Below are 15019 nucleotides of genomic sequence, written 5' to 3' on the forward strand. Positions count from 1 at the left end.
TCCATGTGTGTCATTGGCCAGGAGCAGCATCTGGTGGCAGCTCTTGCTAATGCCATGTGTAAATCGGCCCCTTTCTATTAGCAGGTGCTGGGAAATAAATCCCTGCTTCGTTGTTGGTGTAGTGTTTTGATGGGCAGTGGAAGGGCGGGACCTTTTTCCAAACGTAACCTCTCCGGCTGCTCCTAGGAGCTAAGGAGAAAAGGGCCTCTGAGCACAGCTGCCACCCCAGGAGCTCCGTCCTCTGAGGGGGTGGAGGCAGCGGAGGGCAGAAGCTGGGTGCTGGGGGGGGCGGGGCGGGGCGGGGCTGTGCGCATTTTTCAGGTACCGGCCCACGCTCAGCGAAGGAGCAGGGCAAAGCGCGCCCTCCGCCCGCTGCGCGTTGACACACCGCTCCGTGCCAGCTGTGGGCGAGCCTGGGGCGTGGCCCTAGTTCCTAAGGCGGCTGAAGACCCGCGAGCCGCTGCTTGCAGCCATCCCCGCTCTGGGCACCGGCGGCCCCTGCGACTGGCTCAGTGCTCGTTCTTCGCTCCCGGCCCGATCCGGCAGCGGTGACGCGCTATGCCCCGGCGGCTTTCCCGCGGGGAGCTACGCTGCAGGCCCCGCCCCCCTCCGCCTAGCCCGGGCGTCGGCCCCGCCCCTAATCGCCAAGTCTCTTGCGTCCTTCAAGTTCCTCCCCGCGCAGGCGCAGTTCGCTCTAGAGGCGGCCTGTCATGGCGGCAGGTCTGAGCGGGATGTTTGCAAATCAGCCTCCGGGGCCGCCGCCGCCTCCGCCGCTCCCTCCTGGCGGCCCCGGCCAGGCCGGTCTCCTCCCGGCGCCCGCGGGGCCGCGCAATCTGAACGGCACGCTGGTGGACGAGCTCGAAGCCGCCTTTGAGGTCGGGGAAGGGAGCCTGGGGGAGGGCGGGGAGGCTCAGGAGCTGCGGGGTGTAAAGGGCTGAGGCGTTCCAGGCGGGGACGAAGCCACTGCGCTTTTTGCCCTCGGGACCCGTTGAGATGGAGCCGCTCATGATTGACACGCGCATCAGGTGCCCTGTGTTCCTTTAAAGCGGTGTCTTTGTTTCCCCAATCATCTAGGCTTGCTTCGCTTCGCTGGTGAGTCAGGATTACGTGAATGGCACCGATCAGGAAGAAATTAGAACTGGTAAGCCCCTGCCAGCGTTTTAATCTGGCTACAGCGTGGCTGGCATTCAGGTGTGCTTAAAAAAAGTTCTCTCTCTAATAATTTTTGACAGCCATACCTTTTAGTTAACTGCACATCATGTCAGGAACCTGTACGCTTAGGAGGCTACTTACGCTAACGGCGCTATCAGAAAAGGCCACACTAAATACATTCAGCTCTATGCTAATTTGGGAACAGTAGTGGGGAGATCTCAGTGTCTGCTGCCAGGGTTCTGAACACTGTGTCCTCTAATCCTTTTAAGATGGGTGTGGTTGACCTAGGTGCATAGTAACAGAGAGAGAGCTGTGCTAGTCTATATATAATCAAAACAAAAAAGGAGGCCAGTAGCACTTTAAAGACTACCAAAATAATTTATTAGGTGATGAGGTTTCGTGGGACAGACCCACTTGTTCAGATCATAGCCATACCAGAACAGACTCAATATTTAAGGCGCAGAGAACCAAAAATAGTAATCAAGGTTGAAAAATCAGAAAAATTATCATCACAGTGAGCAAATGAGAGAGCAGAGGAGTGTGGTGGGGGGGGGGGTCAAGAATTAGATAAAGCAAAGTATGTAAAAGAGCCCTTATAATGAGCTAGAAAATTGCTATCCCAGATTAAGAGGATTTAGGCACCCATGTGCCTAGTGGGATTTTCAGGAACATCTAATGCTGAGAGTTAGGCATGTTGGCACTTGTGAAAATCTGCCCAAGGTACTTAATGTGGTGTCACCAACTGATGCATTTTCTGTGGCAGTGATTCAGATGTGGTTAACCCGAATGGCACTGAATTGGTGCTAACTGTTATAATTTTAAAAAGCCCCTATTGTAGATCCAGGCCTGTAGAATTTTTCAAGTGTTATAGGTAGCTGGCAATGGGAGAAAGAAGTGTTTATAAAACTGAAAAGCAGCATGAATTAGTGACTGAGCAAAAAGATAAGGGAGAAAAGGAGAACTTGTGTTTTCCCTACCTTGACAGTATGTCCTGAAAAAGTCTTTCATTTATGTGTATAGGCATGTCACTAGGAGAAATGCTTTATCATGGATTGCTATCTTGCTTATACAATGGCAGCATTAACAGTCAGTATCTAATTCTGATTTGTTTATAGTAGCTTGTGGTTATGTGTGAAGTAGAAAAAGGCCCTTGATACATTTTTCAGAAGTGATTTAGGAGCAAAAGTCTTATTTGAAAGTCAGAGGGATTGAAGAGCTGAAGTCTCATTTCCAATAGAAACTCACAAGCTTTTGAAAACTAGCTCCTCATTCGTTTTCAAATATCAGATGATGATTATGGACTGTGCTGGAATTAAACAAAACAAAACAAAAAACAACTCTTGTAGTGGGTAACTAAATTTCATAAGTCATTAATAAATATGCGATTTTGAGTAGTGAAATCTTACTTTATTTAGTAGTAGGCATCCTTCAGTCTGCATAGACTATGGATCACGCCCTTTATAGTTTCAATTGAGGACTTCACAACCATGCACTTACTTTATTTTTACTCAAACCCTACAGAGGTGATTTTTGTATGTGTTTACTTAGTTTTTGATGCCATTGTTAGCAGGTAAGTTTTAACTAACCTGCTGCAGTGAAACCAGAAGTGAACAAATTCTTTTTCTTATCTTAGAAAATACTGATAGTAAGTGTTACTATTCAAAAGGATAGCTGTGTTAGTCTGTAGCTTCGAGAATAACAAAAGGTCTTGTGGCACCTTTTAGAACATGCAGAAGTAAAGGTTTGGGGTGATGGTTTATAGGTATATTTAGTAAATTTAGCTTTCAGTATATAGGAGCTTCAGACTTTATATGTACAGGCCCCTAAAATACAGACGTTTACAATCAAGTTTTTGGATTTGCTTTCTCAAATGTCTTTTGGGAAAAAGCTTTAGATTAGGTAGTTTTAAAATACTGAATATCTGGCTACTTGGACAAAATATACATTGACTTAATTTCCTCCTGTGGCAACTAATCTAGTCTTTGACTTCTTTCTCTTGTTATATTTCTCTCATTTAGGTGTTGATCAATGTATTCAGAAATTTCTGGATGTTGCAAGGCAAACTGAATGTTTTTTCCTACAAAAAAGATTACATCTTTCTGTCCAGAAACCCGAGCTAGTTATTAAAGAGGTAGGAATTTACCATTTTTTAATCTATTTACTTTATCTGTGACAACTTTAATTTTTTCTTCTTTGTGGAGACTAAGGGAATATATTTTGTTCCATAATGGTACAGAAAATCTGAGTCGTATAGTATATTTAGTTAAAAATTTAGTTTTTGTTTAGTAGAATAGTTCTCTTGCCCTCTGCAAGCGCACTGGATTTTTAAAATGATTCCTATTTTTGCTAATTTTCCTAACTATCCTAACATTATGTATATAACTACGTAAATACATATAGGGCTTTATTATAGGTGGGCAGTTCAGACAGACACCCTTTTTCCATGAAGATGATAGATCTTTTTACAGTTAAAATAAGTCATTTATTAATTCAAGATGTCTGTCAACTGCAGGATGTTTCAGAATTGAAAAATGAACTACAGAGGAAAGAAGCACTGATTCAGAAGCATTTGAGTAAACTGCGTCACTGGCAGCAGACTCTAGAAGACATCAATGTGCAACACAAAAAACCAGCAGAAATGCCTCAGGGACCACTAGCTTATCTAGAACAGGCGTCTGCTAATATCCCTGCACCCATGAAGCAAACGTGATGAAGAAAGACATTTGAATTTACATCTTTGAGTAGTATTTAACTTAAAGTGAAATGGATTATTGATCTTTCTCTCTTGTATATAATGTGATGTAATTTGTAGTATAAAAATAGTTTTACTGTATGACAGTAGGACACAAGCATAAAATAAACGGGGAAGACTCTGTAATTTAACTTTTTATCAAAGTATGGATTGTTTTTACATTCAACTCAACAAATTCTCCACATGTTACAAATGTGTTGACAAATATATATACTTATAGTAGACTTTCATAAAATACACCAAAATAACTTCCTATTACTTGAGAAACTGATGGAACAGTCCTAAAGTTCAGTTAAGGCACTATTGCTACAGAAGTACTTGCAGAGTTTTTGTTGAAGTCAAGTGTGGCCTTATTATATACTTGTCACTTGGAGTGTTTCTAATCATTTCATATCCTATAATCTTGGCAAAATAGTGCAGTCTTATTGCTGAGATTGGTAAATTAAGTCAAATCAAGGATTCTGTTGTCTATGGCGAAAGGACTTGCCTTCATCTGGGAGAGAAGTGTCAAAAATACATCTCTTTTCCTAGTGTAGATATGACTAAAAAGAGGTGATGGGGTGTGGTGCCAATGGGAAAATGCTCTGACATCTGATGCTTTTAAATCTTGCAGGAGAGCTTGTTGGAAAGGGGTGGAGATATATTTAATATTTTCTAGTCATGTACATCAAAGCATAAGGCTTGTCCTTTTCTACCTTTCCAATGGCCTCCAAATATGACACTTTCTTTTCCTCATGAAACTATACCCACTCAGTTTAAGGGTGTGGCAGCTTGGAAGAAAGTTGTTGGCTTTCCTCATCAAAGCAGATTTTGCCGAAGTAGTTGGAAATTGAGTGGTACTAGTTTCAGGCTGCTGCAGCTGAAGTGCAGCGCCAGTGGAGAAGTACTGCGTGATTGTGTATTGTGGCTAATTAGCTGAAACCTAAATGAGGGAGCCAGAAAGTTTGTCTGTTCTGTGCTTGCCAGTGTGCTCTAAGAGCATTACTGCAGGAGGGGAATGTAAACTAAACTCCCTTTAGAGAGTAGGTTTAAATTAACTTCATTCTGCCATCAGTGGAGAGAAGGTGCAACATGGGTAATATAAACTCCAACTTCTTGAGCTAAATGTTCTCTCTTTTTTCAAACCATTGACTCAAGGAAGCCATCTGCTTGAGTTGGACAGTACTTGGAAGTTCCCATTGTCCTGTAGGGACTGCTATGTGTTTAACACAAGGACGGGGCAGGCTGTCACAAAGTAAGTTAGTAACAAACGCCTATTGCTTGCTGCATGTACAGGAGCAGGTTACTTGATTGAGTTCATTTAAAAAGCAACGATCTAATCTGTGTGGTCATCTACTTTGCATTTAACTACTGTGTCCTTTTTTTGTCTGTCCCAGGGAACAAGAAAGGGAAGACCTTGAATGGAAAACAATTTTCATCTACTTGAAACTGACTGTCTTTCAAGGGCAGTTTTGAGGGGTGTTTTTTTTTTTGTTTTGCTGTTCCCCATGAGGCTTCTAGTTGTTCACTGGACCCAGATTTTGACTTGCACTTTTTAACACATGCAGTACTACAATTTATCAACTAGTGCTCTCACTGTTGATCAGTTTAGCAAAAACATCTTAAAATATTGGTTCTGCAATCCCAAATGCTCCTCCTCAGTTGCCACTTAACTGCAAAATTCATCGCTCTACTTATAATACCAATACATACAAAAATATTTGGCTTATTAAAACTCAAAAATAAGGTCTTATGGGACTGGACAGTAGCATATGCTGCCAAGACTATGGGCTTGTCTCTGCCACCAGGAGATTGACGCTGTGGTGATCAGTCCACAGAGGATTGATTTAGCAGCTCTTGTGAAGACCCTCTAAATCACTCACACATTGCTCTCCTGTCAACTCCTAAACAAGAATGCTGTAGTGTAGACATAGCTATCTTTCAAAAGAAGTCCTTTTGGAAGAGATCTTGCAAAAGAACTTTTGAAAGTGCGCACGCACGCACCCCCCCCCCTCAAAAAGACTATCTTTTTGAAAGACAGGATCCACACAGCCTCCTCCTGCCCCAACTCCTTCCAAAGAATGGCCCAGGGCTTGCAAAAATCAGGTGCCATGAGGACTGTTCTACACACGGCTTCTTTCGAAAGAAGCTTTCAAAAGAAGGTGCTTTTCCTGAAACAGGAGTGGAAGAGTTCTTTCAAAAGGAGTGCTGTGTTTTTGTTTTAATTTTAAAAGAATGCTTTTTGCTTGTAGGTGCTCTACTGGATATTTCAAAAGTGCCCCTCCTTTCAAAAACTATTTCATAAGAACTTGCTAGTGTAGATGCAGCCAAAGTCTACAGTAAGTCAACAGCAACAAAGGGTCCTGTGGCACCTTATAGACTAACAGAAAAGTTGAGAGCATGAGCTTTCGTGAGTTAACTCACTTCTTCAGATGCTGGTCCTGGAAATCTGCAAGTCCAGGTATAAATAGGCCAGAGCAAGGCTGGGGATAACGAGGTTAGCTCAGTCAGGAAGGCTGAGTTGTGTTGTCATCAGTAGTTCTGTAGGTGTGAACTCCAAGAGAGGGGAAGCTGCTTTTGTATTTAGCCAGCCATTCACAGTCTTTGTTTAATCCTGAGCTGAGGGTATTGAATTTGCAGATGAATTGTAGCTCAGCAATTTCTCTTTGGAGTCTGGTCTTGAAATTTCTTTGCTGCAGGATAGCTACTTTTAAATCTGCTACTGTGTGTCCTGGGAGATTGAAGTGCTGTCCTATGGGTTTTTGTATATTGCCATTTCTGATGTCTGATTTGTGTGCATTTATTCTTTTACGTAGAGACTGTCCAGTTTGTCCGATGTATATGGCAGAGGGGCATTGCTGGCACATGATGGCATAAATTACATTGGTAGATGTGCAGCTGAATGAACCCACGATGGTGTAGCTGATCCGGTTAGGTCCTGTAATGATGTTGCTGGTGTGTATATGTGGGCAGAGCTGGCAACGAGGTTTGTGGCATGGACCGCTACACCTACCTTCATGCCTCCAGCTTCCATCCCAGACACACCACACGATCCATCGTTTACAGCCAAGCACTTAGATATAACCGCATTTGTTCCAACCCCTCCGACAGAGACAAACACCTACAGGATCTGCACCAAGCATTCTTGAGACTGCAATACCCACCTGAGGAAGTGAGAAAACAAATCAACAGAGCCAGGCGTGTGCCACGAAGCCTCCTGCTACAGGACAAGCCCAAGAGAGAAACCAACAGAACACCACTAGCCATCACCTACAGTCCTCCGCTAAAACCTCTACAGCGCATCATCAGGGATCTACAACCCATCCTGGACAATGATCCCCCACTTTCACAGGCCTTGGGAGGCAGACCTATCATTGCTCACAGACAACCTGCCAACCTAAAACAAACCCTAACAAGCAACTATACACCGCACCACAGTCACTCTATCTCAGGGACCCATCCATGCAACAAACCTCTCCAGCAAACCTTACAGGCAGTTAAGTATAAAGTGTACTATGTGGGAGCAAAAAACCTCCTACTTCATTGAAACCAGATGGTATGTTGGGAGGTGAAAAGGGGAGAAATTTTAAAAATATTTCCAGTGCTGCTCTTTAAGTCCATTTTAAAAAAGGTGAACTCTCCCTGGGTGTGTCTGATATCCTGGCTGGGGAGTATTATGTTCTTGTGGCCAGTGGAGATGGGAAGCTGACCCATGGCAAGCAGAGTCAAGGCTTGCTCGCACTATGGGCAGTTGGTAGCTAAGTGTCTCACTGGCCTGGGTGCACATTCACTAAACTAATAGAGGGGGGCATAGGACATCCCAGATAACATGCTGTAGAGTAACCTGTGCACTGGAATGACATCATGCTGCATGGTGCAGTTGTGGCAGTGTGGGGAACATCTGTGCTTCTTAGGCATTGTGTGTGAGATTGGGCACAGTTAGAGACAGCAATACTTCTCAGTCATGTTTCCTGCACACCATTTTATTAACTTGAGGCTTTTTAGTGTTACAGTCCAGCCTAGGCCCCTTGTGGTGTTAGCTGCTGTACAAACAACAGAGTAGACAGTTGTTCTGTAATTTCCTTCTTTTGCTACCAAATACTCTGTCCTGAAACAAATGTATCTTGAGTCCCTTTTGGAACTAAACTATTTGTTTTCAGAGAAAAATAGGCTGACAGAGCAGAAGTCCTGGAGCCTGAGTGGTGTCTCAGTAGTAGGCTCTGAGTTATGGAACTGCTTGCTGTCTGACATGAGGGTGAGATACACCTGTGCCAGTTTCAAGGAGGTGATTTGCTGTAAGATGCACATTTCTTTAGGCAAACCTCCCTTCAAATGATGAGCTACTCATGTCCTGAACACCAGCAGTCAAGAATGATGCTTTTTAAGAAAGTGAAAGATGTGGATAATTTGGGTCTCCCAGTGGATTGGTGTACCTGGTTCTTAGATAGCCACAACAGCAATATTGAAGAGACATACAGCTGAATACCCGTTTTTCATAAACTTGAAACGTCATGAATTGTATAGAGTCTGGTTCAAAATTCTGCATAATACACAAGTATAAAACAAATTTGGTCTGTAAGCAAATATTTTATTAATATTCACAGTTGAATTTTATCCTGAATTCTCCAGATTCATCCTTAAATATGTTTAATGAGAATGATGTGATGTAATGAGCTGTTTATACAACTGCAAAAGTGATATTATCCAGTTCTAATTATATTAATAATTCTAAAAGCACTTTGTGATATTGTCTGTCAGTATGCTACACTCTACAACAAATATGAAACAATCAGATTAAACAGTCTCTAAAAGTAATTCTTAATTTATTTGAATATTAAATAGCCAATAAGATGGAGAAAAGCATGGGATGTAATAAATATGAAACTACTTATACTGAAACACGCACAAAATAAAATGAGGGTATTTTTATAAGAGCCAGGAGTCACTGGGGAACAAATTCAGCACTCAACTGGCATAACTGTAGAACAGTTCATTATACTGATACGAAGGACTCTTCCTGCACAACAGCTGGCTATTGGGGTGACAGTGTGCCCATAATTTTTCACCTAGCCTGTGTTCATGTTTACAAATGGTTATTAATAATTTCATAGGGCTTGTCTACACTCCCTCCCTACTTTGAAGGGAGGATGGTAAGTAGGGTGTTGGGAGTTTATTAATAAAGTGCTGCAGTGCACATGCAGCACTTCAATAAGCAAATTCCTCCCCCATGGCAACTCCGAAGTGTTAAACTTTGAAGTGCCAGCTTGCCTGTAGCCACGGCTCACCTGCTGGTACTTCAAAGTGCCCAGGGTACTTCAAAGTCCCTTTATTCCTCAGAATTTTGGGGAGTAAAGGGACTTTGAAGTTGCACTCTTGAATCCCTTAGTATCTGGATACCAGATTCTTAGTAAGCTGTGTGCAATTCAAACTTTTTTTCCTCTGATCAGTACCCTGATTTAACATTTCTTGCAAGAGAATGAAATCATCTATGGGTTATTTTTCTGGCCACTCTGGAAATGACTGGTTTTAAAATGAAAAATATTTTGTAAACCATTCTTGATTACGGGGGTCTTGTTTCTGGCCATCTTTGTTTGCGGGTGCTTGGTTGGCTTGTGTCCTGTGCAAAGAGAGAAATATTATCATTACCTGAGAGTTTGTTAAATAGATTTCTGCATTTTATTTGTTTTTAAGGCTGTTGAGATTAAAAATCATGATTAATTGCATGATTAAAACTGTGATTAATTCACTGTTAATAATGGAATCCTATTTATTTAAATATTTTGTATGTTTTCTACATTTTCAGATGTATTGATTTCAATTATGACAGAATACAAACTGTACAGCACTCATTTTTTATTACAAATATTTGTACCATAAAAAACCAATTTTTTTTCAAGTCACCTAATACAAGTACTGGAGCACAATCTCTTTATGTATCAAAAAACCTGCATTGTTTTATTTCTCAGTGTCAAACTTTAGAGCCTCCATCCTTCTTTTTTTGTTCAGCAAATCGCTCAGATAAACAAATTAGTTTGCATTTGCAGGAGATAATGCTGCTGGGCTTTTTTTTTTTTTTCTCCACAATGTCACCTAAAAGTGAGAATGGGCATTCCCATGGCAGAACTGTAGCCAGCACTGGAAGGTATTTATGTGCCAGATGTGCTACAAGTTCAGATGTCCCTTTGTGCTTCAACCACCATTACAGTGGACATGCATCCATGCTGATGACGGGTGAACTGAAAAATACAATTATTTTTATTGTTTTTATTGTGTAAATAGTTATAAAATGAGCACTGTGTACCTTGTATCATGTTGTAAAGGAAATCAATATAATTGAAAATGTGGACAAAATCCAAAATATTTAATAAATTTCAGTTCATGTTTTGTTGTTCAACAGTGCAATTAAAACTGATTAATCATTATTAATTTTTGTGTTAAGTGATTAATAGGCAGCCCTATTTATTATTTTTTAGAAGAACTGCTTTGTTGCTAAAATTCTTATGGAGGTAACCAAAAATACTTGAGCTACTAAACACATGGCATAGATGGAGCTGACACCATGTGAGTTGGTATAGTCCAGGGACAAGCCTCACCTGTATGATTTGAGCCATAAGGAATTTCAGTGGCAAATTCTTCCAGGCAGAGAAGATCTCTGTAGAATGAGGACCTGCAGCATTTTTTTAATGAGATCCCTAACGCTCTCTGGGCACTTGCAAAATGCTAAATATTAATTAATTCATAATCAAGTTTCTACAAAGTATACATTTACCTTGTGGCATGGCCATTGTCAGAGGACTGCACTGATTGACAGCCGGCCCTGGTGCAGCCAGCACTCTGGTCTAAACTTGTAGATTTTGTTATTGGAGGGGCAGTTCTCTTTGATCTTAGGTCACAGCTCAAAAAGTTCTTCGCGTAGGAGGCTAAATTTGGAACACTGACGACACGACTTGGCACCTCGTTCAGTTTCTTTGGCTTTTATTGTGAGAACACAAATGTACATTATTCACACATTCTTACACATGGATGATACTATTAATGCTACACAAGCACATTCCAAGACAGTTTGGGCCAAACTTATCACTGAGCCAAGTCTTTGGATTTTTCTACTATTGTCATGGATAGTCTCTGTCTCTCTCTTTGGGTATCCAAAAATGGAGGGTCCCAAAATTTTATAGCTTTTGAAAATTCTGGTTGTAACATTTAAATTAAAATCTCTCCTGTAGGTGTTATAAAGAGGCTGCCAGGAACCATCAGAAGTGGATGGTGTCCACCCCAAGCAAGTGGTTAGCTCACTTGACTTTAAATTTGTTCAAGTGCCATGACTCTGGGAGTTTTGTAGAGATCCCCAAATCTGCTGACATTAGCTCAGCGTGGCCAAGTGACTTTGGCAGTAAGCACAGCCACTTCTTGACATTTATTTGTTTCCACTACAGTCACTGAGGGCATTCCTTCAGTACTGGCTCTACTGCTACAGGTGTGCTGTCACTCGTGCTCTAGAAGTATAGTAGCTGCCCTACAGACCCTTTAGGTTGAACATCATTTGGGGTTAGTGTTCTCAGCCACTGGGCCACCCTTTTTCCTCCACCATCATGCCCCATGCCATAACCTGATTCTAGGTTAGCATTTATGGAATTTTATGCTACTTCTACTGGAAAGCATCACTAGGGTGACTGAAGTATTAGGAATGAACTAGCGGAAGTACTGAAGAATCTCTTTTCATTTATTCTTGGTACGTTCCCCTCCAGGGAATTTGAGCACCGGTATGAGTTCAAATTCAACCACAACATGATTTACTATTTTACTTGAACTGTTTTTCTTACCTTCATGGAAGGAGTTAAGCATCCAGGATTAGGGTTGAAAGAAAAAGATCTATTCCGATGAGCTTGAGTGCTGGGTAAAAGCAAATGCTGAAATTTTCTTCCCTCCTGAAAGGAAATAAAACCACTTGCATCCTTGTATGGAAGTGTACCATGAGCAGAATGGCCCAGAGCAAGATCCTGAAGAGTTAGTGTGAAATGACTAGTGGACGGGACCTTTCATATAATCTGAAATTGTTACTTCTGAACTGGACCTATGTATTGGTCTTTGGCACTTGAAAATACCCTATGAAAAAAGATTGAAAGGCTGAATGCAATGCTTTAAAGCAAATTCACTATCACGTGAAATGGAGTATTTTCTCCTCTTGTTACTAGTAATGTATGTCTAAATATTGGCAAGTCAAATAAGTGAAAATCAGCTATGAATGGGGCAGAAGTATATGTAAAGTAGTGTATGGCATGGTAGCCCAGTTTTATCAATATAGTGCTGGAATACCAGTTGGATTAATTAAGAGCTTCCTACTATATCACAGCAGTCCATGGACGGTTTGCCATCAACTTCAGTCCCAGCACACACATACAGTGCAGATCCATGAAGGGATGCTCACCATCAGTTGTTTGATGATCTCTTCTTTCTCACTTAATTTGTCTTGCAAGCAGCCTATAAGGTGCATATCTTCTGGCCTAGGCTCTCGCTTTTTTGGTTTCTCTTCTAATTCTTTAAGTCTGTGTCAAGTAAAAATATCAACACTTTCATTCAGATCAGAAAACAACTTTCTTCAAGGCCCAAGAGTTGAGACCAGGCTCTCTCACTTCTTGGCCCATCATGAGCCCTCATCCTGAATGCTAAAATAATCAGGTCTGCCTGGACAAAACTATTTTTTCAAAAAGAGGGATGTGCTGGAGCAAACGCACTCCTTAAACGTGGCGGGGGGGACAAAGTTCAGCAGAAGGCAATTCTGTACACAAAAAAGGTGTAGCCAGGACATGTTGTCAGTAGGACTCTGTATAAGAGCAAGGGCTGTGCTAGCCACTCCCCTTAAGCCATACAAGATAAATTTTGACATGATTCAGGAGTGCTCTTACACGATAGAGAATGTATTTTATTTATTCTTTTTAGTTGGAACTTTTTGAGACATGAGCGCTCCAGCCTCACCAGCTGGGTTAGGGTATCCCACTAGGGTAACCAGATGTCCCATTTTTTAAAAGATGGTCAGTGTTTAAGCCCTCCTGTGGTGCCCTGACTTTTTGTTAAAACAGGCATATTGTACCATATTTTCTGTCCCCTACACACATCAGACCTGCTGCTGACCAGATCCCTGCTTGCCAGTCTCCAGCCTACCAGCAGTGAACGTGTGTGGGGAGGTCTGGCTGATGATTTGGGGGCTGGGGGGTGTGTGCACATGGTTAGTGGCAACGCAAAAATGCAGTGTGTGGGGCCGTCTGCTCCCCTCTACGACTACTGGAGATGGTGCCTCTGGTCCCAACCCTGCAGTCCCCTGTGTGGCTGCTGGGAGGTCAGCTTAGCTGGCCCTCCTGCCCTAGCCCTCTGGTCCAGGAGTGTCCCTGGTCCCGCTGGATGAGGGATGGTGCCGGACCAGATAATGAGCGTTTTTTTGGATGTGCAACCTGTAATAATGTTTTTAAACTTATGTCAGGAGTTCCTGTTGTTTCAGGTAGGTGCCTTTTTAACATTTGTAAATCAAAATTAGTAATGAAAAATAATAATTATCCAATAACCCCTTTGCAATTACAGAGCACTTTTTCTCTGAAGCTGGCAAAGCTTTTTGCCAGCAATTAGATCATGGTTTCACAAACTGGGGGATGTGAAGAAATTTGGGTGGGGGGGCAAGATGACCCAGCCCCCCCGCATTACCCCCCACCTGAACAAAAAGATGGCCCTTGTTTCAAGCTCTCAGCCCCCTACTATTTTACATGGATGACCCAGCGCAGCCACTATAAAAAGCAGGCAGCCGGCAAAGACTCACATGGAGCTATCTGCCTCCTGCAAAAGTGGTTGAATGTGTCTTGAGGGGGGAGTAGGAGGAGAAGGAGAATGGTGTTAGATTGGGGGTGCCTGGTTCAGATGATGGGGGATGGGGATAGGGTAAGAGCAGTGGGCTTGTGGTGCCTGGCTTTGTGGGAGGGGAGGGGCTCGGTCGGCTTGGGCTGGCAGCTGGCCGCGGCAGCACAGTGTTTGGGCAGCTCGTGCAGGCAGCTGGCCCCAGCAACATGGGACTCAAGCGGCTTGGGCTGGCAGGCGGGTGGCTGGCCCTGTCAGCGGGGGGGCTTGGGTGGCAGGCCCGTGGTTGGGGGTGGGTAGTTGGTGGGCAGGCGGCTGGTCTGGGCAGTGCAGGGCTCGGGGCGTGGGCAGGTGGGTGGCTTGGATGGGTGGCTCTGGCGGCACAGGTCTCAGGCAGGAGGGCAACTGGTGCCTACAGCTCTGGCGGATGGCATGGGACTCAGGCAGCTGGCCAGCTGGGTCTGTACCAGACACCTGCAAGGGGCCAAAAAAAACCTTTTTGTGCTTATTTTTAATTTTAAATAACATTTTTACATCAAGTTTTTGTGTTTATTTTGAATTACAAATTGAATTTTTTGTTAAAGGGGAGTTGGATGACAGAGGTGGTAAGGGTGTGATGCCAAAAAGTTTGGGAACCACTGAAGTAGATGGTTTATCCTCTGTCACTCCCACTTTGGACCCATCCTAAAAAAATACTTATGCACTTGCGTAACTTTACTGATGTAGATAGTTCTTCTGAAGCTCAATTAAATATAGGTATAAGTTCTTTGTAGGATCAGGACCTCTGGCATCATCACACAAGGTAGATTACTTTAGAGAGAAAACTAATGAGGCGCGTGAGTACAGTAGGCCATGGTTTATGTAACTGGTACTGATGTTATAGTTGTACAGATTTACACTGTCAGGAATATCTGTGCTTTATTAGAGTACATTTGTGCCTTGTTTGAGTTCCTGGGAAATAGTTATACAATACACTGTTATTCCAACACTTAAAATATTCCACCCAGCTATAATGAAAACAACAATTAACAATAATTAATACTTATCACTGATATAGTGAAACACTCTTAATGTGTCTTATGAAAATCACTTACTCGGTTTCTAGGGAGACAATCTTTGCTTGGAGATGGGCCTGAGCACAGCTGAAATCAGATACCACGCTCTGGATTTCCTTACGATGATCCTGTTTCAAGATGTCCAATTCTTTTTTGTGCTCGACTTCGAGGTCCTCCAGTAGCCTGTCAAAATGGTGTTAAAATTAGGTAATACTCAAGTGCTGTGTGAACACCAGGGTGC

At 42.6% G+C, this 15019-nt stretch overlaps 2 protein-coding genes across 2 annotated transcripts in view; one reads left to right on the forward strand and one right to left on the reverse strand.

Annotated features, from left to right (window-relative positions):
* Window positions 1-679: 679 nt before the first annotated feature.
* On the forward strand, window positions 680-4036 carry MED28 (mediator complex subunit 28). Its single transcript, XM_074992539.1, has 4 exons — window positions 680-875; window positions 1075-1141; window positions 3171-3283; window positions 3665-4036. The coding sequence occupies exons 1-4, from the start codon at window positions 711-713 to the stop codon at window positions 3860-3862; spliced, it is 543 nt and encodes a 180-aa protein (XP_074848640.1). The 5' UTR covers window positions 680-710; the 3' UTR covers window positions 3863-4036.
* A 5342-nt stretch (window positions 4037-9378) lies between these two features.
* FAM184B (family with sequence similarity 184 member B) overlaps window positions 9379-15019 on the reverse strand; it is a 67491-nt gene continuing 61850 nt past the window's right edge. Inside the window, exons 14-18 of the mRNA XM_074992538.1 lie at window positions 14818-14961; window positions 12309-12426; window positions 11704-11808; window positions 10653-10855; window positions 9379-9500 (exon numbers count right to left, since the gene is read on the reverse strand). Of these exons, the coding sequence (XP_074848639.1) occupies window positions 9410-9500; window positions 10653-10855; window positions 11704-11808; window positions 12309-12426; window positions 14818-14961 (661 nt within the window). The 3' untranslated portion in view covers window positions 9379-9409. The remainder of the gene's footprint in view (window positions 9501-10652; window positions 10856-11703; window positions 11809-12308; window positions 12427-14817; window positions 14962-15019) is intronic.

This window comes from Carettochelys insculpta, chromosome 4 (genome assembly GCF_033958435.1).
Source record: "Carettochelys insculpta isolate YL-2023 chromosome 4, ASM3395843v1, whole genome shotgun sequence".
NCBI classification, from domain to species: domain Eukaryota; kingdom Metazoa; phylum Chordata; order Testudines; family Carettochelyidae; genus Carettochelys; species Carettochelys insculpta.